Raw genomic sequence first — 27,982 nt, 5'->3', positions numbered from 1 at the left:
ATTTAAACCTTGGTTTTGAGTTTGAGACTTCTAGAGCAACTTCTGAATGCCTTTTGTTTGAAACTGTGCAATCCTAAATGGCTGCTCTTCTGTTCTTCATATAGAGTGCTATAAAAGGAAAGCTACAGGAACTGGGAGCATATGTGGGTAAGTTTATTGTGCCTTTAGTTGTAAAAATAGGGCACAACTATGCATTTTTACTCAGAAGTAAGTCCCATTGTATTCAGTGGGCTTCCTGCCAGGTAAATAGGAATAGGATTGCAGATCTAGTTTGGAGTTATTTTCTTACATGTATGTACAAAGACTGTTCACTATTTGTTATTACTACCAAGTATCCCATAATGGTTTATAATGTAAGCAGGTGCCACATTTCCCATCACTATATCTCCATGCTGAGGAAAACAGCACCTATTGAATTTCTGTCTGTTCCACAGTTGTGAAGGCATTGAGCCAGGATGGGGAACCCGTGGCTTTCCAGATGAACTCCTACTCCCATCCACCCCAGCCAGCATTGCCTATAGTAAGGGATTATGGGAGATGTACTTCAGCAGCATCTGGAAGGCCACAGGTTCGTCAACTTTGGTATGGGCCTGCTACCATCTCTCAGCCTAACCCATGGGTAGGCAAACTAACGCCTGGGGGCCGGATCCGGCCCAATCGCCTTCTAAATCTGGCCTGCAGACGGTCCGGGAATCAGCATGTTTTTACATGAGTAGAATGTGTCCTTTTATTAAAAATACATCTTTGGGTTATTTGTGGGGCCTGCCTGGTGTTTTTACATGAGTAGAATGTGTGCTTTTATTTAAAATGCATCTCTGGGTTATTTGTGGGGCATAGGAATTCGTTCTCCCCCCCCCTCAAAATATAGTCCGGCCCCCCCACAAGGTCTGAGGGACAGTGGACCGATCCCCTGCTGAAAAAGTTTGCTGACCCCTGGCCTAACCTGTCTCACACTGTAGCCATCAGGATACAGGGGGAAAGGCTTTTATGCAACCCTAATAACCTTGGTGTGCATTTCTGTGTAACTCTTGTGTGTTTTGTTTTTAATTGTAAAGTGCCTGATTGTAGGAGCTATAGAAATAATAATGAGCAAATATCCAAAGCAGATGTGCCTTGTTTTTCTTCATATATGGTTCCCCTTACTGGTGGGCATTGAAAATAAAATCAGGAAATAAGTAAAGAAAAAGGAAATTCCGTACCACAAACTTAGTAAAGAAAACCCCACAATAAAACATAGGCTATATTCCGAAACAAGTTAAATTGGGAAAAAGAAAGACCAGGAGGGAAGGGAAGGGATGGGAAGGGAAGAAGACCCTTCCCAGAATTTCACATTAAGTATTCCTATGCACTTCCACTTCGAATTAAGTCCCACAGAATTCAATGGTGCTTAATCCCAACTAAAGCATGCATAGAATTGTGCTGCAGGGCCTTTTGCCATCAGGGCTACTGTTTGCAACCAGCAACATCTACCATCTATGTTCCAATAGCGCACCTTTAATCTGTACCCCTGGGAGTCTAACTAATGGCCAAAATACATGGCTTCATACTGTCTCTGTTCCATGCCATTTCCTGTAATGATTCTGTTTCTTTTCTTGTTCTATGCCTGGGATAATCTGAAAGTTGCCCTCTCCCTTTTTTATGACTGTTTCGTAGTCAAACTCTACAGCTGCCCTTAAAACATTTAACATCCAGTTATATTTCCCTTTCTTTAAATCAGATGAAGAGCTGCCTGATTATATCATGGTCATGGTGGCCAACAAGAAGAGCCAGGAGCAGATGACGGAGGACCTTTCCCTCTTTCTGGGAAACAACACTGTGAGATTCACTGTATGGTATGTTTCTCATCCCTCTAATTCTTTGAACTATAATTCTTTTGTAGTCTGATCTTGAAACCTCCACATCTAGATGAGTGCTTAGGCCAGGGCACATGAATACCCTTCACCTGTGCAACATTGCAAAATAAAGCCACCCAAGGCAGATGAGCTCGTGGAAATGGCCAGGACTAGGGGGTTCAGCTTATTTTTCAGGTGCTGAGCAAAAGTGTTGTGGCATAAGAACTGGTTGCATTTCACAGAAGAAAGAATACTATGGTTTGACCATCTCCTTTTCCTGAATTTGAATGGTAAATCTGATGCATCTTAAAACTCATGACCTAGTTCTATGTACTGAGTCATTTTATGGTTGGCTTTTACCTTAGTTGTCAAATGAAGTGTAACATCCAGCTTGATGTTGCTGGGAGAGCAACTCAGTTTTCCGAGTTTCCCCACCCACCCATTTCCTGGATCCTCCTTTGAAATGGGTCAGTGCATCTGCTGTTGTTACGTGTGATACATGTGCTGTTTGGTATTCTTCCAATTTTGCACTGAAATGCTGAATTCAAAGCACAAGAGGCAACTATGTGGATATGCCTTTAGTTGATGGTATTGATAAAAACGGGGATCAGAAACAATAATAAAACTTTTTATTGATCCTCTTTTATTACTTTGGGTTGTATGTTACTTTTGCTGGGGTTGTGAATATGTGATGCAGAAGCTCAGTCAAGCAGTTAAGCTCACCACAGGAAACAGCCATGTAGCAGAGTTGTCTTTACTAAGCCAACATCAACACTCACCCATACTATTTACAGATGTTACATATGTCTTCTCTCTCTCTGAGCCCAGAGGAGGGTATTTGATTCACACTCCTTGCTGAATGAAGTTCTAAGTCGATTTGCAGAGTCCTGCAACAGCTTAGAGTTTTGTGAGTCCTGAAGTGTGGTCTTTCTCTCTCTTTACAAACTTGAAACAAAACAAAATAAAAAATAAAAAAATTCCTTCCAGTAGTGCCTTAGAGACCAACTAAGTTAGTTATTGGTATACACACGAAAGCTCATACCAATAGCTAACTTAGTTGGTCTCTAAGGTGCTACTGGTAGGAATTTTTTATTTTATTTTATTTATTTTATTTTGTTTCAACTACGGCAGACCAACACGGCTACCTACCTGTAATCTTTACAAAGTGTTTCGACAACTTCACAGTGCTGCAACAGCCAACTTCCAACAACTCACACAGTATATTTTACGCTAAGCCCTTTTTTATATACACAAAGTTACTTGCCACAGATCTGCCCAGTAACACAGATAAGAGAGTCACAAGATGCCTGCAGGTGCATTGTGGGGAATGAGTAATCTCTGCTGACTCATGGATAATTAACTCAATAACTGCATTCCTTAACAAGTTTGAGAGTTGATGATTTGGTCTCATTGACCTAGAACAGTGTTTCTCTAGCTTGGGTCTCCAGCTTTTGTTGAACTACACCTCCCATCATCCCATACCACTGGTCCTGCTAGCTAGGGTTGATGGGAGTTGTAGTCCAACAACAGCTGGAGACCCAAGCTCAAGAAACACTGATCTAGAAAGTTTGATGGCAGAGCAGGGTCTTGAATTTGGTTTCTAGTATTCCAATCCAGTGTGCTCCACTGCATTGCACTTGCCTCCATGCTGATAACTTGCATTAAGAAAGTCATTTGCTCTTTATTCCAAATTTGATGACAGTGGTCAACATAACGAAGTGGCATATCCCTTCAGAAACTGCATTTGAAACAGATGCCAGCCATTAAAATGTTTTTCTTATTTTTCAGGCTTCATGGTGTGCTAGATAAGCTTCGGTCTGTAACTACAGGTAAGTAAAGGAAAGACAACCTGGCTTATTGTTTGGAAATTAAGCATCTTCAGGAAGGGATAATGTGTGTATGCTTTCATTTACATTTTAGACATTAAAAATAATTATTGTTGCATGTTGTTATGTAAGAGTTTAATTGTTATGACTGTACAGAAATTAGAATTTTAAGTAACATTCTCATGCAAACAGGGAAAATATTATTTTGAAAGCATATATTACTCAATGTGAATTGAAGGAAGTGCATTTCTATCAAAATCTGCAGTGAAACATATTTCACAGTTGTGTGTTAATACTTCATTGAACTTTGAAATAAGATAAGGAATACCTGTATCTCCAGAACCTACCAACTTAAAATCTTCTGAATCGAACATCTTTGAGAGCAGTTTGCCTTCTGTCAAAAGCATTTCAAGTGGAAATGAGGAGAGAAGTGGGGAGGAAGTCCTACAGCCCCTTACAGTCTCAAGTTCTCGACCAGAAAGGAGTGACTCTCGAGTTTCAACCAGCTCCCAGGAACAGAAAATTGCTGCCTCCCGGTAAGGTTCTCACGTCTTAAAAACCAGTAACACATAGTGGTTATTTACGCATTTGTTCATTGCATTTATGTATTGCTTTTCTGCCAAGCCACCCAATTGCTATTTACAATTTTGAAATGCTAAAATAAATACTATAGAGCAGTAATACTGCCCTATTGGACATTATCTTTTGAACAGCACTGGACCTTATCTTTTGAACAGCACAATTGTAACACTGCTTAGAAACACATGATTAAGTGGTGTGTGTGTGTGCACATGCACCTTAAATAGCAACAACAACATTCTCATATGAAAGAAAGCCTTGTGGGAGCCTTCGTAAATGCATTCCATAGGTTGTGCTTGCCTCTCACATTGATAGTTTGGTGTTGAAGCTGATCATCAAACTGGAGGACTTTTTGATTCTTTTGAAAGAGGTTAGGGATGTTGTGCCCCAGAAGTCACAAGGGCAACCTGGAACAACACAAGCAGCAGCATAAAGTCTGTCACGTGGGAAATAATTGTTTTGAATGGGAAAATTTGAATCTGAACATTTTGAATGAGGATAAGTTGCACTGGGGAATTTTCATTTGGTCTAGAGCAGGGGTCTGCAACCTTTAAGACAAAAAGAGCCACTTGGACCCGTTTCTGAAGGAAAAAAAACTGGGAGCCGCAAAACTTGTCATTATAAAAATAACTTTTTTGTCACTTTTTTAAATTATTTCTTTGTTTGACCCCTCAGAATTACTCCTCCTCATAGAAATAAATGTTAAATTAACAAGTTACCTTTTTTGGGGGGTGTGTGTTCTTCACTCCCCTTCAAAACAGTGACCAGTGTACATGCCCCCTTTCAATGCAGTGACCAGCATACATGCCCCTTACAATGTAGCAGGCGGGCGGGAAGGTGACGTCGGGACGGTGCGTGACTAACGCACGCACCACCCCCATGCGACGTCACAGCCAGTACAGCGCCCGCCACAGTGGGGAGTGTCGGGGCGTGCAATGCGCCTCCTCCCCTCGCTAGTATCCGCCCCGGAGCCACGGCAAAGGTGTAAAAGAGCCACATGCGGCTCCGGAGCCACAGGTTGCAGACCCCTGGTCTAGAGAATTATCTAAATCAGCATGCTTATTTTACTTGAATTTAGTAAGCTGAGCTGAAAGCTTTGAAATTACCAAGCTTGCCTGACTTTATTGGTATCAGTTCATTGTTATTAATTAACTTAGGAAATGCAAAAAAAATCCACCCCACATCATTGGCAGAGATCTTACTGTGAGCAGGGAATAGTGGTCAACTAAAGTTCCTTGATTCAAGAGTTGCCATTAGGTCTGACCAGCTGCTTAGGTGAGGTTGCTGGTTGCTTGCAACCATCTCCAGATGCAATTGGAGTCTGGTGAACAAGTCAGATTAGAAAGTTTTATGCAAAATAATTAAAAAGAAAACCATTTTTCTTCATCATAACAAAGTTTCTGAGGGGAAGAGTTTCAACAATTCAAGTTTGAAAGGGGTGTGTATAAACCTGTATATACAGTTTGTGGGGTTGTTAGAAGAAGTGAGTGTCTAGTATGAAAATAGAAAAACTTTTTTCACCCTATATGTTATTTTCCGACATGAAATGGACTGAGTAAGTTCTAAACTAAACATGTAGGTTTCACAACTTAAAACAACAATTTGTGCAGTCACTGTGACCTCTAGTAGCCTATGTACATGGGTTTTTTCTGGTCTTCTCAGTCATTCCAGTGGGGTTAGAATTGCCCCAAAGCGTCAGAAGCAAAAACAGATTTTTCATTCAATTTAGGATTGGGTTGACCCTGAAGCACCTTATAGCAATTCACGCCTCCTCATAGGTGAGGACTACCTGGAACAGAGCTGTGAAAGTTTGACAAACATATTCTTATGCTCCCTTCTCAATTTGGAGGCTTCAAGCAAGCATTTTCTTGACATGAGGTAGAGGTAATATTTTCTCTTCTCACGCAGGCAGCCTCGCCAAGACACCTCCCCATCTCTCCTGATGTCAACTGTGAAACCTCTCAGGGAGCTGTCCCCCTTGGAAGCTGTGATCGACATTAAGCCTGAGCCAGATGACCTCATTGATGAAGACTTCAATTTTGTGCAGGAGAATCGGCTGCCCCGGAAGAAGCCTCTCGTGACGGTGACTTACGGTTCCTCCCGCCCATCTGCTGAAATCTACCGCCCACCAGCAAGCCGAGGTGCAGAAGGCAACATGCACTTTCAGAGAATGCCACAACAGAGTAGCATACAGACTGGCAAGCAGCTCGACATGCAGGGTGGCAGGTCACTGGAAGCCGTCCAGCTCTGCGATCCAGACGTGTTTGGCAGCTTGGCTGAGAGTTACAGGCCCACTGCCAAAGGGAATGCTGATAAAATTAGCAGTGAGGTAAGTATGTAAGCCCAAGCTATGCCGGTAATTTAACATGTACTCAACAAACGGAGGTCACCATGGACACTTGGAGTCCCCTGTTCTAAACATAGCAAGAGTGGTCAAAAATATCTCACGCATGGCATCTAAACCTTGTGGCATCCAGATTCTAGTTGCTTTAGTGACTAGGGGGGTGAAAAATGTGTGTGTGTGTGTGTATGGTGTTAGCCTTAAATAGGGTGAGTAGCAGTTGTAGCCCTCACCTGGGCATAGCTGGGCCTTGCATGAGTGTTAGGTGTCCATTTTTCTTAGGTTTGTTCATTGGCTAATACTAAATAAGAGGATTTCAAGTTTCCTGTCTTTGGGGAGCTCTTGTCACACTGATGTGTCTGACTGGAACTCCTTCGTGTTGTAGAATAGTCTGGAGAATGCTCCTGGGCAATAGTCTTCAATGTTTCCAGACCCAGGACTCGCCTTTAACCCAATGTAATGCATTTGCAGACCCATTTCTTAGTTTTTACTCAATATTTGTATGGTGCTGTTGAGACCCACCTTAGATCAGGCCACAACCTGATGGTTATTCCCAACCCTCCAGTTGAAGACCAATGGCCTAAGGTCTTCACTTACCCAGAGAGTCAGTGTAGTATAGTGATTAGAACGCCAAGACCTAGGTTCAAATTCCCACTCATCCGTGAGCATGGCCTAGTCTCCATATCTCAGCCTAACCCTACCTCACAGGGTTGTGGTGAAGATAAAGTGGAAGGAACCTTGTATGACACCTAAGTGCCTTGAAAAGAGAGAGGGGTAATAAATAGATAGGCACAGATTGCAGCACTGTATGAGCTAAGAGTGCACCTGAGTTCACACCCAGCACTCTTGATGGGCCAGCTGTCATTCAGAGAAGCTTGACTGCCTTTGCTGACCTTGTCACTGAGCAACCCTGAACATTTGCGAGGGAAAATGAGAGTTCCTTGGAATGAGGTTTGAAAATCATCAAACTAAGCTGAACTTGAGGGTAAAACCAACTATCTAGTTTATCTGGCTGCTGTTCTTAGAACCTTGCCTGTTCAAGTTGTGTGACTTTTGGTTTCCAGATCCCTGCATATTCTAGAGTTTGTCACTTAATCAGCCTGTGGTAAATCCCAGCATTAGCTCTCGGGTCTTTTGTAGAGCAAAGCACACTGTAAGAAAGGAAATGGGATGAATGGATATGCAGCTTTCAGTACCTATTTGCCCCATATTCTAATCGGACAATATCCTTGTGACCACTTGTTCTACACATTCGGCAGCTGCTTCCTCCACCCCAGATCTTTTAGAAGGGCATATAAGTATCATTGTTCATTTTAAACGAACAATGGGATCCTCACGTTGGAAGCCTTTGGTTCAAGTCGGGTGGGGAACCTCAGGCCCAGGGGCCATTTGGGTCCCTCCAGGCCTCTGGCCCTGAGATTCTCCCCAGGCCACACCCCCTTCTGAGATCAATTGCTTCATCAACCCTTCTATGCACCCTCCTGCAGTGGGTGCTTGCTTGGATAGAGAGGGCTGCATGAAGAAACCAGCCTACTGTACAAAGGTAATAGTTTCATATTTTGCTTTGTCAGCTTTTTCCTTTGGCCTCACCCACTTCTGGCATGGGACCACTGGAAGATAACCTAGACAGCAATGTGGTCCGCTGACTTAAGTTGTCGTAGCCAATAGCCCCAAAGGAGAAAGAATTTTTGTATACATACTCTGTGTCTGGGAGTCTTCAAGTCGATGAGGGTGAACAAACTGAAACTCCAGACAAGACAGACATATGTATGCCTGTATGTATTCATTGTTAATCATATTTGTTAGACCCCCTTCATAAAACAAGTTCTCTAGGCATTGTATAGAGTCAGTTAAAAATATAAGAATGATTCAGTATAAAATAATAATTCAGTGAATCTTAAAAAAACTAACCCGGCAAGAAACAGAAATACTGAAAGGCCAATCCAATAAAAGAAAATACAGACCACATGAGCTGAAAACAGTGAGCAAATACTGCAGTTAGCACTATCAACTGTAGCACAGGGACTAAACTAATGAGATCTTTAAAAAGGCCTAGGAGAATAAAAAAAAGTCTTAGCCTGGTGGCAAAAGGATGACAAAGAAAGCTTCCTTAGAGATAGTACATCCTGCAAGATGGAGGCACTTCCAATGGAGAGGGCACACTGAGAAGGGCCTCTGTAGATGACTTCAGGGTTTGGACAGGTCGTGCTGATGATCCTGAGTGAGGAGATCAACTTGTTTGGATAGGTTACCCTCCCCAGAAGCAGCAGGTTCACAGCTTGGGTGTGCTGCTAGAACTGTCTGTGCTCTTTCATGTGAAAGTGACAACAGTGCCCTGGATTGCCTTTGACCAACTCCATCTGATTTGCCAGCTGTGCTCTTTCCAGGAGAAATCAAATCTAGCACGGTTATTTCCAGGTTGGATTACTCTAGTGTGCCTTATGTGGAGCTGCAATCCAGGAATGTCAAGCGATTCAGAATGCTGGGGCCCGTAGGGTCTACCATTTTGCGCCTGTTTTGTCCTAGCTTCATTGCTACAAATTTGCTTTCAAGCTCAATTCCAGGCGCTGGCCTTGACCTTCAATACTGGCGTGGGACCAGACCAATGTACCTTGTGGATCATCTTCTCCTCTGAACCTGCATGAGATCTTGGCTCAGTTTTTAAGGCCACTTTCACTGTCCTCCCATCAATGGAGCTGCAGTTGGTGTAGTGGCACCAGTACTCTGGAACAACCCCCTTAATGAGCATGCACATCAAACTGTTTTAGGCCAGCTGACCATTTCTAGTCAAGTGCCTTCAGATAATGTCTGCTGCTGTGTTTTATCAATGTTGTCGTTGTCGTTTCTAAGACTGTATTTTACATTGTGTTGGTGTTGTATCTTTGAAAGGCATGGAACGGCAGGATATAAATATTTAAATGAATAAATAATAAAATACCGCCCCTTGTCATGTCTGCCTCTCCTTTTCCCATTGTCTCCTCCTCTGTCAAAAATTTGTAAAGCCTTTGGGACATTAAAACACCCCGACACGTCACTCTATATATCAGTGCATACATTGATGGCGCTAAGCAGAACCACTAGTGGGAAGTGGGAGGCTTCTGAGTTCTTCCTCAGGTTACAGTTTCAATCCATTTTATAACTTGAGTAGTGTGTTATTTTAAAAATAAACACATCAGTGGACTATTTTGGAGGGACCAGCACTAGCTTATTGCAAAGTATTAAAATAAGTCACACATGTTGTAGGTGCCCTTCTCAACAAATCCCCCACTCTTAACAGTTGATCATACAAAATTGAGAATCTCACTCTGGACCTGCTCTTCTCAGTCACATCTAGCTAATCTCACCATATTTTGGGCTGTCTTGATATTAGCTACTGGTTCCTTTCCTCCATGATGGATGTGACTCTCCTGTCCTTTTTTGCTATGTGTTAGTGTCTTCTGCACTCGCCCTTTGTGTCAAGGGGGCAGGATACTATCAAGCATTACATTCTTAGGTATGGATGAGTAAGTGGCTGGGAGTATAAATACAAATTTGTTTTCTTTAGAAGGCAAATTTCTAACTTCCTTGGTTGTGAATGAACATTGATTTGTGGGGGTGGGGAGAGAGAGAATGCAAGAAGGACTTGCCAAATAACTTTTGTTATTTAGCAGGTGATAATTTCTTTATCATACATGAGTTTCTGGCTTTCCATCTTGGGGCTCATCCAGACATCCTTTTGTGCTGTGTTTCTAGGCACACATCTGTGTTTGAAAGTGCTGTGTCCAAGTCCTTTTTTTCTTTTTTTTGCCCTGGCACGTTCCCTGCCCAAACCAGCTTTTTACCCCTGAACCAGAGCAATCTGCAGAAAGCCCTAATTGCTGTTTCTTCTGATCCTGCATTAAAAAGCAGGTTTTCACTGAAAAGGGCCAGGACATAAAAAAACACACTCAGACACAGCACTTTAGAGATTGGATCTGTGCCTAGGAAGTGTGGGGCAAAAGGTTAGTGTGGATGAGCCGCTAGTGTTTGACCAGTCTCCCCTTCATGCTTAATCACAAACACTCATTCTGTCTCTCACTGCTCTTCCTCTCTGTATTATCCTCTTCCCACCTCGCTGCCTCTGACTTTCGCAGTAAGTCAGCCAATACATCTGCACAAATTTTGCCCTAGCATCCATAATTCTTGGTGAATAATTTTAGAATTTGGATTCTTTTTAAAATGCAAGCTGCCTTGATGAAGGTGATTGCCCTTTTTTGTTCTTGTGTGTTTTGCTTTTAAAGCTGTATCCTGCATGCATTCTTTCCCTCCAGCTCTTCCTTTCGCGAGTTGCTGACGAAAGTGTCATGGATTTGAACAAAGGGGACTCAGATTGAAATTCCATGAAGCTCATTGGGCAACCGTAGTGACTGACACTCTGCTTTCCCTCCTTCACAGAGCTGTTGTGAGGATAAAATGGGAGAAACCACCCACCTGCTCTTGTGAGCTCCTTGAGGGGAAAGCAGGATGTGAATGTGATAAATAAAGGTTGAAAACCCAACCTGACCCCCCCCCCTTTGTGCTAAGAACCTCTTATTGCGGTGGGATCCTGAGGTTATCCTGAAAATGGGACAGGTTGCGGTAACGGGAAGAGGAACAAAACAAAATGAGCTCAGCTCCCCAAGAAAAAGTCAACTGAACATCTGCCATTGCTTTTAAATATAGCGTGGGGAGTTCGACTAATTGATCCACTGGGAACCAACCACCTCTCTGATTCCAAAACAACTTTCCGAAGCAAAATTGGAGGGGGCAGGTGGATGAGAAAGAAGCGAGGACTTGCTGTGGTAGATGTTGGCTTTTTGCGGTACAGCAGGGCAAATATCATCTGAATCACTCTTGGGGTGAAGGGAACTAAGGGCTGAACACGACATAGTATCTGTGAATCTGGGTGCTGTTTCTGGAATTTTAACAGCTTGTTCAGTACATTTTTTTTAATTATTATTATTATTATTATTATTATTATTATTATGCACTTTAGAAAACGTCATGTTTCTTCAAAGATTAAGTACATGTTTTTAATCCATCCAGTTGTCCCAATTTGCATGTGTGTGTGTGTTTAAAGTTTTACACACAGATAACCATACCTTTCTCTATATATTCACCAACAAATGTACATGATGTTTAGGAAATTCAACACAGGAAAACCCCAGAGGGAGTCAGGAGCAAGCAGGGGTATAATTGTGATTACTTCAGTTACATGGTGTGGTTTTTTGTTTTGTTTTGTTTGTTTTTTTGCCTGTTAACAGGCTTCACTCACCATCAGGCATGGAAAACACATTGGGCATGGACATTGGGAAAACCAGCCGCTTTTTCCTTTTCAAAGCAAAGTCAGTGATAGTTACGTTGTCCTGGAAATGCCTGCCTTAAAGGGGATGCTACAAATAAACAAAAACGTATAAAATAAATTATTGTATTTCTTGCAGGAAGAAAACTTGAGGAAGAGAAAACTCCCAGTTGTAAGCTCTGTAGTCCGAGTGAAACGGTTCAGCAACGATGGAGAGGAGGAGGAGGAAGAGGAAGACTGTGGACTCCGTCTGGGAGGCATCTCCAGCAGCGTCTCTGTGCCTGCAAAACCTGAGAGAAGGTACCTAAGAATTGTGGGGTTTGAATTAGGCCAAAGAAAGTAAGCATCAAAATAGATTGTCCTGAGTTCCTGATGTGCCTAAGCTGTTTCTGGGTGTTGGGCCACATGGCAAGCTCAAATGATGCCATATGCCCAGGAAAATACATTAGAAGTAATTTTGTTGCCATCGTATTGCTTGATTACAGTGGTACCTTGGGTTGCAGATGCTTCAGGTTACAGACTCCGCTAACCCAGAAATAGTACCTTGGATTAAGAACTTTGCTTCAGGATGAGAACAGAAATCGTGCTCTGGCGGCAGGGCAGCAGTGGGAGGCCCCATTAGCTAAAGTGGTGCTTCAGGTTAAGAACAGTTTCAGGTTAAGAACGGACCTCCAGAACGAATTAAGTTCTTAACCCGAGGTACCACTGTATTTAAGGCCTGGCTTTTACAGTAAATGATTGCTTACGAAGGAGAAAACAAATGCAAGCCCTGGGAGCAGCACGCTAGTAGGAACTGCTGCCATTGCTGCAGGGTGATCAAGTGGGGAGAGGAATTGCCAACTGAACCAGAAACTGATGGGTAGAAGATGCCTCGGTCGTGTGAACCCACAGTTGCTGACTTGGCACGCTGCTGGTGTCAGGAGGTCATGTGACCTGCATGTTTAAAAGTCCTGACTAGGGTGTCCTCTGCCTCCCAGGCCAACAACCAAGGTGGGACTTCCCTTCCACCTTAGCTTCCCTGCAGTGTTTTCCCAGCAGTACCTTGCAGGCCAGTGCTGATCTCAAGGTGTATTTTGCTGTGGATCCAAAAGTTGTATCCAACAGTTATTTCATTATGTTTGCAGAAAAGGGAATGAGGTCAGAGAGGACTACAGAAGATCAGGAGCACATCCATATTGGCCTCTGCTGCCGCCACAGCAGAAGCATGACTTCTACAGTCACTGGATGTATGGCAGGGGACTGCAGAATATTGAAGGGTGCCCTCTGTGTGGAGATGAATGCCAGGAGAAGAGAAATCAGTCCTATTTCAGTAATAGGATGCATGGCTCACAGAGTAGCACAGAAGGTGGCGGATGCAACAGAAGGTGGCGGATGATCAAATAACTCCAAAAATTCTCATCTGTGCACCTCGTGAAGATTTCAGCCAAGCTTTTGAAAACACAGCTTAGCAATACTTCACCCTTCTACAATGACAAATTAATTTCCTTGTATCTTTTTTTGTTCAATCCCTCCAGGCCTTCGCTGCCGCCTAACAAACAGGCCAATAAGAATTTAATATTGAAGGCTATCTCTGAAGCCCAGGAATCTGTTACAAAGACAACAAATTATGCTGCAGGTAAGTGACTGTAGTTTGACAGGGACGCGTGAGCTCCAAGCCCAGTTTAGTAAGCCCGAGTGAATCAAGGCACAGGAAGATAAACCTAAACAGCAACATATCCAAAAGATCACTGCCACCACCTGTGGCATGAGTCACAATGGTTTTCTATCTTACTACAACTACAGGTGTTCTAAGTTAGGATGTTTGTTTTATCTTCAATTATTGCTGTTAGGGTCATAGGAAGCTCCCTTCTATCGTGTCAGGCTATTGGTCCATTGTATTGTCAAACCTGATTGGCAGCGACTCTCCAGTGGCGCGAGACACAAAGGATTGAACTTAAGATCTGTTGTGAATGCTAATTGTGCATATTTTGCATATGTTTAAGTTTTAACATCAGGCAATACACCGAGCATCTGATGAGGTGGACTTTAGTCCCTGAAAGATCCTGCCATCATCCATGTTAAGGTGCCACTGTTTGGTGTTTTAACTGCAGTAGACTTAACATGGCTGCCCCTCTGGAAATGGTTTTTGGTTTGATGCTACAGACACCAGCCCCACAGGTCAGTTTTCATTGCAAGTGAACATCTCACAAGTGAGATGTTTGCTGCATAAGGTAAAGGTAAAGGTACCCCTGCCCATACGGGCCAGTCTTGACAGACTCTAGGGTTGTGCGCCCATCTCACTTAAGAGGCCGGGGGCCAGTGCTGTCCGGAGACACTTCCGGGTCACATGGCCAGCGTGACAAAGCTGCATCTGGTGAGCCAGCGCAGCACATGGAAACACTGTTTACCTTCCCGCCAGTAAGCGGTCCCTATTTATCTACTTGCACTTTGACGTGCTTTCGAACTGCTAGGTTGGCAGGCGCTGGGACCGAGCAACGGGAGCGCACCCCGCCGCGGGGATTTGAACCGCCGACCTTTCGATCGGCAAGTTCTAGGCACTGAGGCTTTTACCCACAGCGCCACTGGCACCAAATGGTGTTGCAAGTGAACAGAAGCCCCACTTGTTATGGAAAAGCTCCCACAGTCTCCCTTATGCCCTATCTATGCCCTGGACTAACAATGCCATCCCAGACATGTCTATTTGCACGTTTATTGAAGCTTATTTCCAGGGAAGTGCAGATTGCAGGCTAAAGCTGGGATCCGTAGTGCTGTGAGGGAACTAGAAGTACCCAACACAGAATTTTCAGTACAATTAGCAGGATTCTTTGGGGGAAACCATGATTGTTAAGTGGGTATAAATCTTACTTTAAGCTCAATGTGCAGATCGGTCCTTAAGTCTTTGAAATATTTCTATATTTCCCTGATGGGATTTGCATTCCAGCTCTCCTCGCAGAAGGTTTTCAAGATTGCTTGCAGCTTTAAGGACTACATTGCAATAGTAAAAACAACCCGTGAAATGGAGCACTGAAACCACACATTCATGTTCTAGCATTGTAGCCTTGCTGAGAATCTAAAGCCCACTGTAATCTTCTGGCATTGGCAGGAAGGGCCTTCAATGGCGCCCCCTCAAGTAAGAAAGGACTGTGAGAAGTGCTGGCAAATATTCTTGCCCCCTAGATGATGATACTGTATTAGCAGCTAGATGGAAGCATCAGTGCAACCGGGCAGCTTATCATTTCTCTGCCGGCTGTCTAGCCAGTGTGTCAGCTAACATTTGACTGAGACAAATGTTCTCCAAACCAACACATTCAAGTGAAAGCAGAAGTATAGCTGGTGTAAAAGACAAAAGCAGAAGGTTCGTGGAGCGATAAAGGGGTAGCTTATTAATTAATGTCTTGAGTTAATTTCGTGCCAGAAATCCGTCTGAAAGCCAAACTTTTATGAGGTTAGAAATTGCTGCTTTTTTTGGCCTATTTGTCTGGATTTTTAGAGAATGCAATTAACTTTTGTGATGATGAATCACTTGTTCTTTGCATATCGGCCTTTGATGGCTTTTTCTTTTTTATTTGTGGAAAGTGCCAGCAAAGCAGACAGTTCCTGTGGCTCCCAGAACCCGGACATCTCAAGAGGAAACCTTTCTGGAAGTGATGCATGGCCAGAGCCGGCCGTCCAGAGGGAACTCCCAGATACAGGAAGAGGAGCCAAAGGAACAAGCATTAGGGAGACTTCCAGGTGATACTGAATAAAGTGCTCTGTTCTCAAGGAGAGGTTAATTCTGTTCTCCAGCCCAAAAACGTGTGTTATGCTGCAGGCACATGTAATTCTGTTGAACAGGAATCTCAACCCAATAAGCCTCAGATTCTTGTGTGTTTCTCTTTCATTTCCTCACTATAATGAGGGGGGGGCACATTTTCTGTTACTGGACTGCTTCTGTGAAGCCCATCAGCAGGGCATAAAGTCTCTTTCCCCACCAATCCGGCAACTGGAATTTAGTGGCATTCATTGCCTCTAAACAGAGATGTTCCAATTAGCCATTATGGGGTAGCCATCCAATTAGCCAAGGGTGGACCTATCTATCCATCTTAAATTTGCCTTAATCCCCTTTTAAAGGCATCCAAGGTAATGTTGACTCCATGAGATAAAACCAGCTACAGAGCAGGGAGGCAGTGCGGAAGCCCAAAGTCCACTTCCAGTCTCTCTAGGTAGAATCCAAGAGTAAAGTATTGCTCAAATAGGTCCATAGAGGAGGAGGCAGAAATCTCCTAGCATTGTGCAGATGACTAGAATAAGTGGAAGCTGATTGTAAGAGAATCCCGTGCCTTGCGGAGGGTGGGAGAGCGCTTGTTAAGAATAGAGTTGCAGGAAGTGACTGCACAGCTGTCCCTTAATTTGAGTTGCACAGGCAGTAAAATACTTTTTCATTCCACCTTTATTTTAGGAACCCAGCAAAGGCAGCTCTTTTCCCGTCTCCAGATTGAACCGGCCATTGGAGAAGCATTACAAAAGGCACAAGGTTAGCTGTGGTTGTTTAATAAAAAAGAAAAAGAAAGCAGGCTTCCCAAAGCCACTTACAGCCAAAACTCTGTATATTTTAGGTTTAAAACAGTGTCATTTAACTTTTATTAGGTTAAAGTCCAAATCTTATTTGGGAAAAAAGTCCCTTCAGTGTTTTGCTAATGGGAAGGTACTTATTTTGTCACCTGCTGTCAAAGCCAATCCCAAGTGGACTTTGTGTTACTATGTCCGATGTTGATGCATTAATTTTGTGTTGAAGAAAGGAGCTTAAATTACTTTTATTTCAGATTGTAGCAAACTGGAGTTCTTTTGAAGGCCTTCATTTGATTGAGTGGTCTGAAGCACAGATCTGTTCATTCTGTTTGCCTTGAAAGCCCTCTTGGGAGCTTCTCTGAGGAAAGTCCTGTTTAAATAGATGAAATCAAGCAGGTGGATTATTGGGCTGGCACCATTTATTTCAGGGAGACTTTCACAGGGGGAAATTCCTGATGGGTCATGTCAAAGGCATTCATTCTGACTGCACTATAATAGCCACCTTTGTTCAAGCAATGAATCTTAGATAGCTTTCTACACAACATCCCATGTACTTAAGAGATGCTTTTAATGCAGTCATGCAATGGCCTGCACGGGTTGGCCATCCACCCTGTGCTTCCCTCTTTTGCTTGCTTTCTCTTTCCCCACCAATGCCACTCTCGCTCAATTAACATCCAATACTAGTTGCAGCTCCTGGTGCAGAGCTAGCAGCAGGGATAGGACTATGCATGTGCATAGCACTGTGCCACGTTTAACACTGTGTGCTGCAGCGGTTGCAAGCGTGGTTTCTTGTGGCCACTCTTGTATCCATTAAAGGACCGCTGGGCCAGGAGTGAGGAGAGCATATGAACTGAATTAGCAGCCTATCTAGCGCAGTGCCATCTTGACTTCAGTGGCTGCTTGCACAGGCAACTCCCCACTTACTCTGAGATTACATTCTAAGCTCTCACACACATAAGTGAAATGTGCGTTAGTGGGGAGCCCACTGCAGTAAGTGCAGCTTCTCATCTAACAGCTGTTGAGCAGGGTAGTGTGGCAGCAGTGAGAGCTCCTGTGTGCCATTTGGGGCCCTTGGAGTCTTATCTTCTAGACTTTTGGCTCACTAGCATCCTATTTGGGCTCTTGGAGGGTCTCCTCACCAGCCACAAGGACTTTCCAGCTCTCCCACCATTTCAGGTTAGAATTGATTGATTGATTGATTGATTGATTGATTGATTGATTTCCTGGTGCCGCGTGTATATGTGGTCGCACGCAAGTGAGGGGATACCTGTACAGTTCTGTTCCTGCTGCAGTGGAAAATATGCTAGTTTAATGCTCAACTGGGTAGGCTGCGTGACTTTGCTTATCCTCATTAAAGAGCTTCACACTTGTCCCCGTGCTTGGGTTACGACAGCCTGATTTGAACACTTCTACCATTTTCTCTGGCTTAGATTACTATGACTTGGAATCAATGGTCCACACAGACACCAGATCATTTATCTTGAAGAAGCCCAAGCTGTCCGAGGAGATAATGGTGCCCCAGAATCTGGAAGTGGGTAAGAGGGCCTCGGAGGCCTTACAGGCACTTTCAGGACGGCTCATACAGACAAGGTAAAAAGTTGTTCCTTAAAAATTCAGTAAAAGGCTTAAGAAACTCAAGCTTAGTTACCTAGGTGCAGCAACTGGCATACCTGATTACACGAGTGGTGTGTTTTGGTGCTCAGTCGCATCGTACATAGGGAAATGTCAAAGGGGTTTTGTGAATTAGGTCTCTTAGCTTTGAAGATGTGTTTACTCCTTTTCTAAAAAAGAGAGCCATGGTGAATTGCCCTAGTTCCTCTCCCTGGCTTTTTTTTACCTGCCTTCAAATGGCTCATTAAATGACAGGGCTACTTTAGTCCAATAATTCACAAACTGCTAGCACAGTTTGATTGAATGAGCCCAAAGGACCCACCTACAAAAGCAGCTGAGGGACGGTCATTGTGCCATGTCCTTATTGGCTGCAATCAGATAGTAGGAAAATAGCCCTTTCTTGCTTGTTCCTCAGAAACTGGTGTCCAGAGGCATGCTGCCTCCGATCATAAATACAGCTATTGTGACCAGTAGCCACTGACAATCTTAATTTTTCACAAACTTGTCTAATTCCTTCTTAAAACCATCTTAAACGGGTGACCATCACCCTGCCTTGTGGTAGCAAGAAGCCTACTTACTGTGTCCCTGCATGAGTCACAGTTCTGGATGGGCCTTCTGATTGGAAGAGCAGTGTCTCATACAGACTCAGCCAGTCAGTCGCCTCTGGGGACAGGAAGTCCTTCGGGTCTCACATCCTGCTTGGAGACCTCCCAAAGGCATCTGGGTGGCCACTGAGAAGGAGGATGCTCAGCTAGAGAGGCCTCTAGTCTGATCCATCAGGAATCTTACGTTCTCTCCTTACGCAAACTGAGAGGGGAGCATCTTTTCTATTTTAGCTCAGAAAAAATGCATATCTCAGTTATCAGAAGTTTAAGGAAAGTGGTTTAGAGATAAGAATGTACCTTAAAAAAAACACCAAAGTTTGGTCTTTTGTCAACAGAAAACTTTCACAAATTGTCATGAATTGGGTGTTGTATTGTCGCACATTTAGTCTGCTCTCTGTTTCAGTAGCTTTGACGTTCCTTCTGGGTTCCCCTCTCTCATCCCAGGGAGCAGCTTGTGCAGCCAGAGAAGCCTGCTAGTCCCAAGTTCATAGTCACCTTGGACGGAGTCCCCAGCCCGCCAGGATACTTGTCGGATCAAGAGGAGGAGGAAATGAGTCTCATGGAAGGAGTAAGGCCAGTTGCCCCCAAAGCAACAGCCAACAAGGGATTAAGAAGCCTTCGTGCGCAACAGATGCACATTATATCCAGACAGCTGGAGAGCACCGATGGTAACAGTCCATCCCCAGTGGATAAGCATCTTTTGTTAGCTTCGTTGCAAAGCTTCTTCATTTGCATTGCTTCCTTTGGGGAACTCGAGCTGAGCACAAGGCGGGAAGGAATGCAGTGATTGAACTGCAGGCTAAGTTCCCATGGCAGGTTCTTTTCTAATAGACCTCTCACAATGGGAAGAACACAGCTCTGATCCCCACCCTCAACGTTGTCTAAGCATAATTAGCAAACAGCACAGGCCCTGGTTGGATGCACCACATTTAAGGCAGTGGTTGGGGAGTTGCGGTCCTGCAGATATTGCCAGATTACAACTCCCATCATCCCTGGCCATTGGCCATGCACCTGATGAGGCTTAGGACAGTTGGAGCACAATAACATCTGAAGGGATCACCACGTTTGCCAACCCTGCGTTCCTGATTTATTGGAAGCTCATCTGGGACTGAAGCAGCAAACGGTAGACTCTTAAGTCCTGGGGGGTAGCCAGTTATGATCATCTCTACTGTTTGGGCCAGGAGCCTCAGGCTATACAGTTGCCTAGGACAGAAATGCTTCTGTCCCAGAGATGAAATCATGAGCCAGGAGCGATTTCCCCATGTCACATGTGTAACAGCAGCTGGTTGTGTATTGTGTTTTTCAATCACTGGTGCCTTATAATTATTGTTTTTTATTTTAAACAAATATTCTGTTTATTTTTCTTCTCTTGACTTGGAGGCCTAGGTGGGGCAGGAATATTTTAAATAAATAGCACACCCCATCACATTTTGACACTTTTGAGTCTCAAATTTGCATGGTTTTGATGTGGGTAAATAATCCCTGTGATGGAAACGGTCTTAAATTTGAACAGCCAAACCACTTGAGATCAACTGGAGCCTCTTTGCTTTCTCTCTGCAGTGGAGATGGAGGATGTTGGTGCCCTGCACAAAGCGGAAAAAGTATCCGAGCGCTGCAAGTATTGGCCCGCCTGCAAAAATGGAGACGAATGTGCCTTCCATCACCCCACATTACCGTGCAAGTTAGTGGTACAAATGCTTCTTGATGCAGTTGGCCCTCCTGGTCTTCAGGCACAGCGTTCACAAAAATTAGCTTCTCCCCCTGTCTTCTCCTCTGTATTAGTCTTGAGCAAAAGCCTCCACTGCACTGGAATGAAATTTCCGTGCCACTGGTTATGGCAATGGCCACTAGCTTAAAGGGCAAAAGGGGATTGGACAGAGGCAAAGAGGAGGAGAGGTCTGCCATTGGTTATTTGTCATAACGCCTAATCAAAGTTCCAGGGTCAGGTCGGTTCATTTCTGAAGACCAGGTAGAGGGATTATATTGGAAGGGCAATTGCCTTTCTGCCAGGCTTGTGTGCTTCGCAAAAGCCATTGGCTGACTACAGCAGTAAACAGGATGCTAGGCTAGATGGGGTCTGATTGAGCAGGCCACTGCACAAAAGCTTCTGGGAGAGAAGGGAGATGGGTCTGCTCATGGGTCTCCAGCTCTGCTTCCTAACAGCTGTGGAGATGGCTTCTTGCATCACCACAGTAGAACAGGTGTAGCCAAACAGGTGCAGCGTAGTCAGGGATTCATGTACCCAACCGAGGCTAAAGTTGAAGGACCCTACAGCTCAAAGCAGCATGGCCAGGGGTGATGGGAGATGCAGGCTAACAACATCCAGAGGGATGCAGGCTAACAACATCCAGAAAATAGCTGTGAGAAATATACACTATAGAAGTATATATTTAATTGTGATAGAGGCAAATCATTATGAAAAGAGGGAATACAGTTAATATTGTGAGGTATATATAGTACAGCGAGGTTTGGGGAAGAGCTGAAAAGCTGTTTTTAGTGTTTCAGAATGCATTGGTACTTCATCTATTGTTCTGCAGCTCCCTCGAGCAGATTTATGTCAGCACTATTCAGCTCTTTAGCCCTTTCTCAGAGCATTTAATTCATCTGTGATCTAAAAAATCCACAAAACATAGAATCAAATGGGGTCACTGCAGAGGGCTGAGTGCTCAGGATGATGTGGCAGTGACAAGATGCCCCTTTCCCCACCAGTCCAGTTCTTAATCCACAAACATCAGATCAGTTCTCTAGAGGTCTGACAACTAACCTCCCCCCCCTTCAGTTCAGTATTGAGTATGTCCACTGACATCATTGGGATCCATTTTGGCTCTTTTTATGCCCATTTTAGAGTTTGGGGATTTCATTGGAAAAACCCAGACCTTACCAACTTGGCAGACCTTGATTTTGGCACACATGTAACTTTTTTGGTTGCTTTGAACTCTCTAGAATTGGCTTCCATATTTCTGCCTGTTTATCATTTGAGCATGGAAAGCACTTGAAGCCAGAGGGTTTTTTGAAAAATCGGAATTGAGGTTTTCCTTTAGAATTCTAGCCCAAGAGCACCAATGTCTTGATTTAAGTAAAACTGTTTTTGATGCCAGGGATGAGGACTGAGGTGTGAACATAGATGTTATTTTGAAATTGAGTACATTCTAACAAGTTTACCCAGCAGCTTTCCCTTTCACATTCCAGAGTCTTTCCCAACTGCAAATTTGCGGACAAATGCTTGTTCATCCATCCAAATTGTAAATACGATGCCAAGTGCACCAAGCCAGATTGCCCCTACACTCATGCCAGTCGGCGGACCCCACTGCCACCTCCTAAGCCAGGTAAAGATTTATTGCTATTCCAGGTTCTGATGTGTGCTTGCTGGGAAAAATGTGCTGGTGACAGCAGAATCTGCTCTAACGAAACCAAAGGCAGGTTGCTTGTGGGTTTCCTAGAGGCATCCAATTGGCCAAGTTGGGAAAGGAGACTGAACTAGATGGACCTTTGATTGGTGGAGCAGGGCTCTTCTTAGGTTCCTCCTGCCTCTGCTATCAGTTGGGGCAGTTGTTGATTCTGACCTATACACACACACAGTCACTCCCGGATGGCTGAAACAATTGTTGAAAATGCAACAAAGCAGCACAGCGGCACACCAAACTTGCTAACATCAAAAGAAAAGTCCAGCAGCAAATCCGCTGTGCCAAACCATAACATAAAAAGTTTGCAGTGCTCTTCGACAGCTCTGCCTTCCCCCTACCACCACCGCCAAAAAAAGCATAAAACAAAATATGCCAGGCCAACAGCTCCGCCAACCAGTGCGTTGCAAACAATGGCGAATGTATAAGATAGAATCATCTTGCAACCGTTGGTAGTTGTGACCATTGCAGTCTGCAGTATGCATGTTTCATAATATTTGGTTGAAGCAGCGCAGGCTGCTGAATGATAATTTAAAAGACATCACGAAGTTGTCTTTTTAATGTAAGAGGAGGCAGGTCCAGGTCTCTGAACTCAGCCCTGTCCCACAAGGACTGACAGCAGCTTGTGGGATGATGGGAAGGTGCTCCCCTTCTTTGCCTAGCTCATTGCTGCCGCTTCCAGCAAATGTTATGGCTAGCCACTTTCTTGTCCTTGGAGGACCCAAGACTCCCAGTCTCTCTGTTTCTCCTCCCCCCTCCCCCTGCTTTTCAGCTTGGAAACAACTTTGTGGCGCAACATGATTTGAGCTGTTTTTTCCCCTTTCACAGACCGTGAAATTTTGCAGAAAGCTGTGTTTTGAACACAGATGGAAAAATGGTTATGTGTTTTCGTCAATGTTGCGTCTTTATGAAGCAACCTGAATTTTGGTTTTGAACTGCTTATTTATCCATTATATTTATATCTGGTCTGTCATAATCTTATGGGATTTGCAGCAAATGGATCCTACAGTCTCCCATCCAGACACTGACCAGATCCAGACCATCTTAGTGCAGCAAGGTGGTTGTCTCACTTGCCTCCAGAAACAATTTCCTGCTGTTGAACTTTAGGATTTGAAATTGCAGTCTTTTTGAATGTTGTCAATACATGTGAAACCATTCGCTGTTGTGTCTGGTATCAGTCACTTCCCTCCTCCATTAATGGGTTTTGCAGCTCCACCTCCAGCACCGCCAACATCTTCTAACAGCCAACTCTGTCGATTCTTCCCTGCTTGTAAGAAAATGGAATGCCCTTTCTACCATCCCAAAGTAAGTACCATGTTTTCATTTTCTCTGCAGGGGAGTTTCAAAAAGTTGGGCCGAAGCTTTAAGTGGAACTCATTCTGCGCCCAGGGAATATGAAGTATTAGCCCAGCCTCGTTAAATAATCACTATTAATATTTCTAGCCTTCAAGAGTACCTTATGCTGTGCTTGACAACATCTGTGTGCATACATGCACACATGCATTATATACATCAACCAGGAAGGAAGGCTAAGCACAGGCCTACGGTCTTGTTATACTCAAGAAGTAGTCCTTAGTTTGCAATTTATACGCACCTTATTTTAGATTTTAACTATTGTCAAATCCAATTGTGTCCCCCTTCTCCTGTTCCACCCTTCGTCCCTTGCTGTCCAAAGGATCCCCCAACCCTCTGGAGCAGATTTGAGGGACAGCGGTCGGGGACACCAGAGGAAAGGGGGAAATAAGTGAAAATGTACTTCCCCTTCCACTGTAGGATTTGGTTGCCGTATGCATATTCATTCCTTGATGTATGCAGCATCAAGTGGTGATGTGCATCTGTGAATGAACCATCGATAACAATGCAGATGGGAATTTCATATCACCTTATAAATACAATGTTTTTACATTGACTCAGTTCACATGTTCATCAGGTGCTATTCATCAAGTGAATTTTATTGAACTGGTCCTAGGATTTGTAGTAGTCAATCGACCGTAGAAATCTTCCACCCTATGTTAAGATAACCCAAGTCATATATTTGAAAGCTTGTATTAAAGGTATGTCATACTTCAAATAGAAATATGCAAGTAGTGTACACTCTATGGATTCGACTAAACAGGCAAAACTGAACTCCCTTGCCATTGCCTTTTCTCAATCCTGTTCTTTACTTAGCATTGCAGGTTTAACACTCAGTGTACCAGAGTCGACTGTACGTTTTACCATCCTTCTGTTTCTGTACCACCACGTCATGCCTTAAAATGGACCCGAACTCAAACTAGGTAATGTATTTCTCTTACTCTGTTAAATTGCACATGCTAATCAAACATGAAAATGCACAATCATTTTGCTTAACAAGCTGTTAGGCAAAAACTGTAAGAAACTTGAGTAAGAGCAGTTCTTCATTATATGTTGAAAACTCATTTTTCAGAGTTTTGCCCTCCCTAATTTTGAAATATATGGAGATTGGTGATTTTTAGGGCAGAACGATAATTATCATGACACATTTTCTAATTTTCTGTATTTATTTTTTTCAGTGAATAATTTGCACAACCCATAATTCACCATTGTACAATGATGGGCGGATACTCACTGATGGAACAAGATGCTGTAAAAGCTATTGTATATGCCAGGCCTTGAATCTATATTGTTTCATAAAATGAAGTCGATTGCCTACTTGAAATGTGAAATTTTCAAAACTTGTATATTTAATAACTGGTTTTACATATTTTTACTGTAAAAATGTCAGTAGGGAAGAGGATTTTGCTTTAACACTAATAAAAATGTCAAGGCACGATTATTGTCCTACTTACGTTGGGCCAGTAAGTTTCTCGTTTTGCTCACAATTTTACAAATCTCCTTTGGAGCATCCATTCCACGACTGGGGAAAATTACTGCATTACAAAGAAACCGTTTGTTTTGGGAAATTGTTGTTAAAGTAATATAACTCATATGTGCTTTAAAGAAACCATCATCTTCACTATAGATTACCTCACCTTATTTTTTGCCATTTAAATTTCTTTTCTAGAAAATAGTAAGCAAGCTCTAAAAGTAGGGAAATGTTACCAATTTAATGACACCTAAAGTATGTGGATTATGATAGGTCTGGGTCTGGTCAATGCCTGAATGAGAGACCAGCTGGGAAGAAAGGCAAGATATAAATGGAATAAATTAAATAGAACTCTTTTGAATGGAAATCAGGCTGGTGGAGAGATATAACTGCAGGTCAGCTATCAGCACCCCATCCCAACAGACTGAATTTCCCTCTCCCAGTTTATTCAAATTGGCTACGTGAAGGCGATCAGGCAGTTAGTACTGGTGTCAAAGCTTGCTATAGCTAGCATTTGAAACCAGATTTTAAAGTTTGACTGTAAACCTGGTTAAGGTACAGTCTGGCTAGCTGTTAAGTTGTTGACGAATCCTTCAGCTTTGCTTTAGAATCCACTCCTGGAAGGTAGTTTGTATGAGGGAAAGAGCATTCTGTCTTCTAAATGCTGTTTAGGGAAAGGCCTAAATTGTATCTGTTGCCTTCATTGCAGTTAGTCTAGATGGCTAGTCTCAGGAGCGAAGGAGTATGGGCAGGCCTGCTAATAAGTCTGTGTATTGAAGTACTGGTTTTCCTTGAAACAGTACTTTACTATAATTATACATAGGTATATCCTGGAATCTAAATGGCAGAAATGGGTGTTGTTCTGGGCTCCTTAGGGTATAATATAAAAGATTAAGCAGTAACATAAATGTATTTTTTATTAAATCTTTTGTATCTTTTGGGGAACTACATTTTCACAAAAATATACAAAAGATAATATTCTGTACAAATATTTACATTAGATATCGGAAAACGAAAGTTAACTCCACATTTTTAAACTCAAGTTTGACCAATATATTCTTGAATTCTGAAATTTAACAACCGAGGAAATTATTTCAAAATCTTTGTTTTCAGATTTTTTAAATAAAAAACTTGATGTATGGAAAAAAAAGGCTTAACTGATACACTTTTTAAATAACAAATTCGAAGATTATTTGATCACAGGGATTAGCTCTTTATGATGAAAACCCAAAAGAGAACACAATTTGCTACTGTAATAAAGGTCACAGTTAACCTTTGGGTTATAGTTGGACGTAACATTTTGTTGCTGCTGTTAAAGCAAAATGGATCATCTGACAAACACGTTAGAGTGAGATATTGGGGACCTAGAAAATAAATCGTTCCAGGAATTTCAGTGAAATGTGGTAAAACAGACAGTGAAGGGCATAAAAAGCGTGTTGTGTTAAAAAAAATAGGAACAGTGACAAAGCAAGGCATTTCGAGTTAATGAAAGCTTCTGCCTTCAATTCATAATGATGAATACTTCAGGGCTTTTGGAAATCACATATTCAAATACTTATTTGTAACCTTGTTTATGGAAATACTTTCAATTTGCAGGAAGCTATTCCTGTTTCACCGAGGACAAAACTAGCCAGGAGCTGGCCTCACATGAGAAAAGGAGAGGCGACTGCTTCAAGCAGCAGAAACACAGAGGCAGCACATCCCATTGTATACGTTTATTTCCCCCTTGTTTCTGATAGAGATCTCCTCTCACCCCTTCTTCCTTGGTAGGGAAGGAGGTGCCATTTTGTGGTCCGCCTCAGGTGCCAGAATGTCTTGGGCCAGCCCTGTTTGGCTGTGGCCTAAAACGGCTGGAAGCAGCCTGGCGATATTAAGCCCTTTGTGGCAGAAGCTGACCTTTAACACTGTGCAGCTTAACCTGCAGTTGCCAGCGCTCACTGGCAAAATCGAAAACAAGGTTCTGTTGACCCAATTCCCACCCACAGCTCCAATCTGGCTTCAGACAAACCAAGCATCAATAAATCCCTCTAAACACACTTTCCGGTGCCTCTCAGCCTGAGATCCAAAACATTTATTTGGAAGCAAGTCCTGTTGATTTCAGTGCAACTTGATTCAAAATAAGTAGTACAAGGGACGTCAAGTAAGTGGGTAAGTTTAGGTTTCAGCAGCATAGTGGGTCGGATAATGCGTCCTCTGTTACCACTTGCAATGCAGCCTGCAGATGTTTTGTTTGTTGTAATGCCAAAGTTTTCCAAACTTTGCATGTTTTGTATCAGTCCTGTACAGATGGTCAAATCCAGTCCAGCACCACCCACGTGCTAGGTGCTTGACAACTTTCCCCTACTTTGCGTGGTTCTTTGCCTTCCTGTGCAAGCAGAAAACTTAGTACATCAAATCTGTTGTGGGTCGCCAAACATAGCTGTTGGACTGGATTTGTTGGGGGTCAGATGTGGCACAGAGCTATTCTCTAAATACAGAGTACTGTATAGGTCCATTTAAATACATAATTTGCCTTCCTTTGTACATCCTGTGATTTGGGCCCAATTTATTGAATGTTATCAAGTGGTTTAGGACCACAGGTCACTTTACCAGGTGACAGCTGTTAAAACTGTATTCCCTATTAATTTCAAACACACACACACAGAGAGAGAGGGAGAGAGACAGACAGACACTGGATGAGTTCAAAAGGATGTCTGTTCAGTCCTACAATTATAAATTTTCAGTAAGCATCATCTAGTCTATAGTTTTGCCCTTATTATCTTGAGTCACACTTACAAGAAAAAGCAACTAAAATGTTATATTGTTTGCAAATAAATCAATGTTTTCTAAGCCAAGGTTCTGTATTCAAGAACACTGCAGCAAGGTGAAGCTTTACATTTAGCCACACAATTGTTCTTTTAAATTACTTTAGATGCCCCAAGGCTCCAAAGCACAATCATAATGAAATATTTGCAATAAAATGAAAAACAAAAACAAACCAGGCTTTATCATTATGGAAAAGCGTTGAAAGCACCAAGATTTTTTCAAAAAAGTGAACCACAAAGTCATGTAGTTTGTGCAAGATTTCATGCATTTGGGTTTGGGGTTAAAATAATAATTTACAGAATTCTCAAAATATTCACCAGCCTTCATGGCCA

General features: G+C 43.0%; 1 protein-coding gene across 1 annotated transcript; it reads left to right on the top strand.

Moving 5' to 3' along the window:
- ZC3H14 (zinc finger CCCH-type containing 14) lies at window positions 1-24,827 on the top strand. Its single transcript, XM_077924942.1, has 16 exons — window positions 1-147; window positions 1,718-1,832; window positions 3,621-3,661; window positions 3,999-4,194; window positions 6,146-6,566; window positions 12,017-12,177; window positions 13,392-13,492; window positions 15,433-15,588; window positions 16,295-16,369; window positions 17,835-17,994; window positions 19,065-19,288; window positions 20,181-20,301; window positions 21,810-21,946; window positions 23,232-23,326; window positions 24,191-24,297; window positions 24,553-24,827. The coding sequence occupies exons 2-16, from the start codon at window positions 1,741-1,743 to the stop codon at window positions 24,557-24,559; spliced, it is 2,094 nt and encodes a 697-aa protein (XP_077781068.1). The 5' UTR covers window positions 1-147; window positions 1,718-1,740; the 3' UTR covers window positions 24,560-24,827.
- The last annotated feature ends 3,155 nt before the right edge of the window (window positions 24,828-27,982 follow it).

This window comes from Podarcis muralis, chromosome 1 (genome assembly GCF_964188315.1).
Source record: "Podarcis muralis chromosome 1, rPodMur119.hap1.1, whole genome shotgun sequence".
In the NCBI taxonomy this organism is placed as follows: domain Eukaryota; kingdom Metazoa; phylum Chordata; class Lepidosauria; order Squamata; family Lacertidae; genus Podarcis; species Podarcis muralis.
The sequence above is the reverse complement of the archived record's forward strand: the minus strand, read 5'-3'. Positions and strand labels throughout refer to the sequence as shown.

Coding starts and splice junctions, on each gene's coding strand:
- ZC3H14 (XM_077924942.1), top strand. CDS start 1,741: ATGGTCATGGTGGCCAACAAGAAGAGCCAGGAGCAGATGACGGAGGAC. Junction 16,370..17,834: donor AGCATTACAAAAGGCACAAG/GTTAGCTGTGGT, acceptor TCTCTGGCTTAG/ATTACTATGACTTGGAATCA. Junction 23,327..24,190: donor GCCCTTTCTACCATCCCAAA/GTAAGTACCATG, acceptor TTCTTTACTTAG/CATTGCAGGTTTAACACTCA.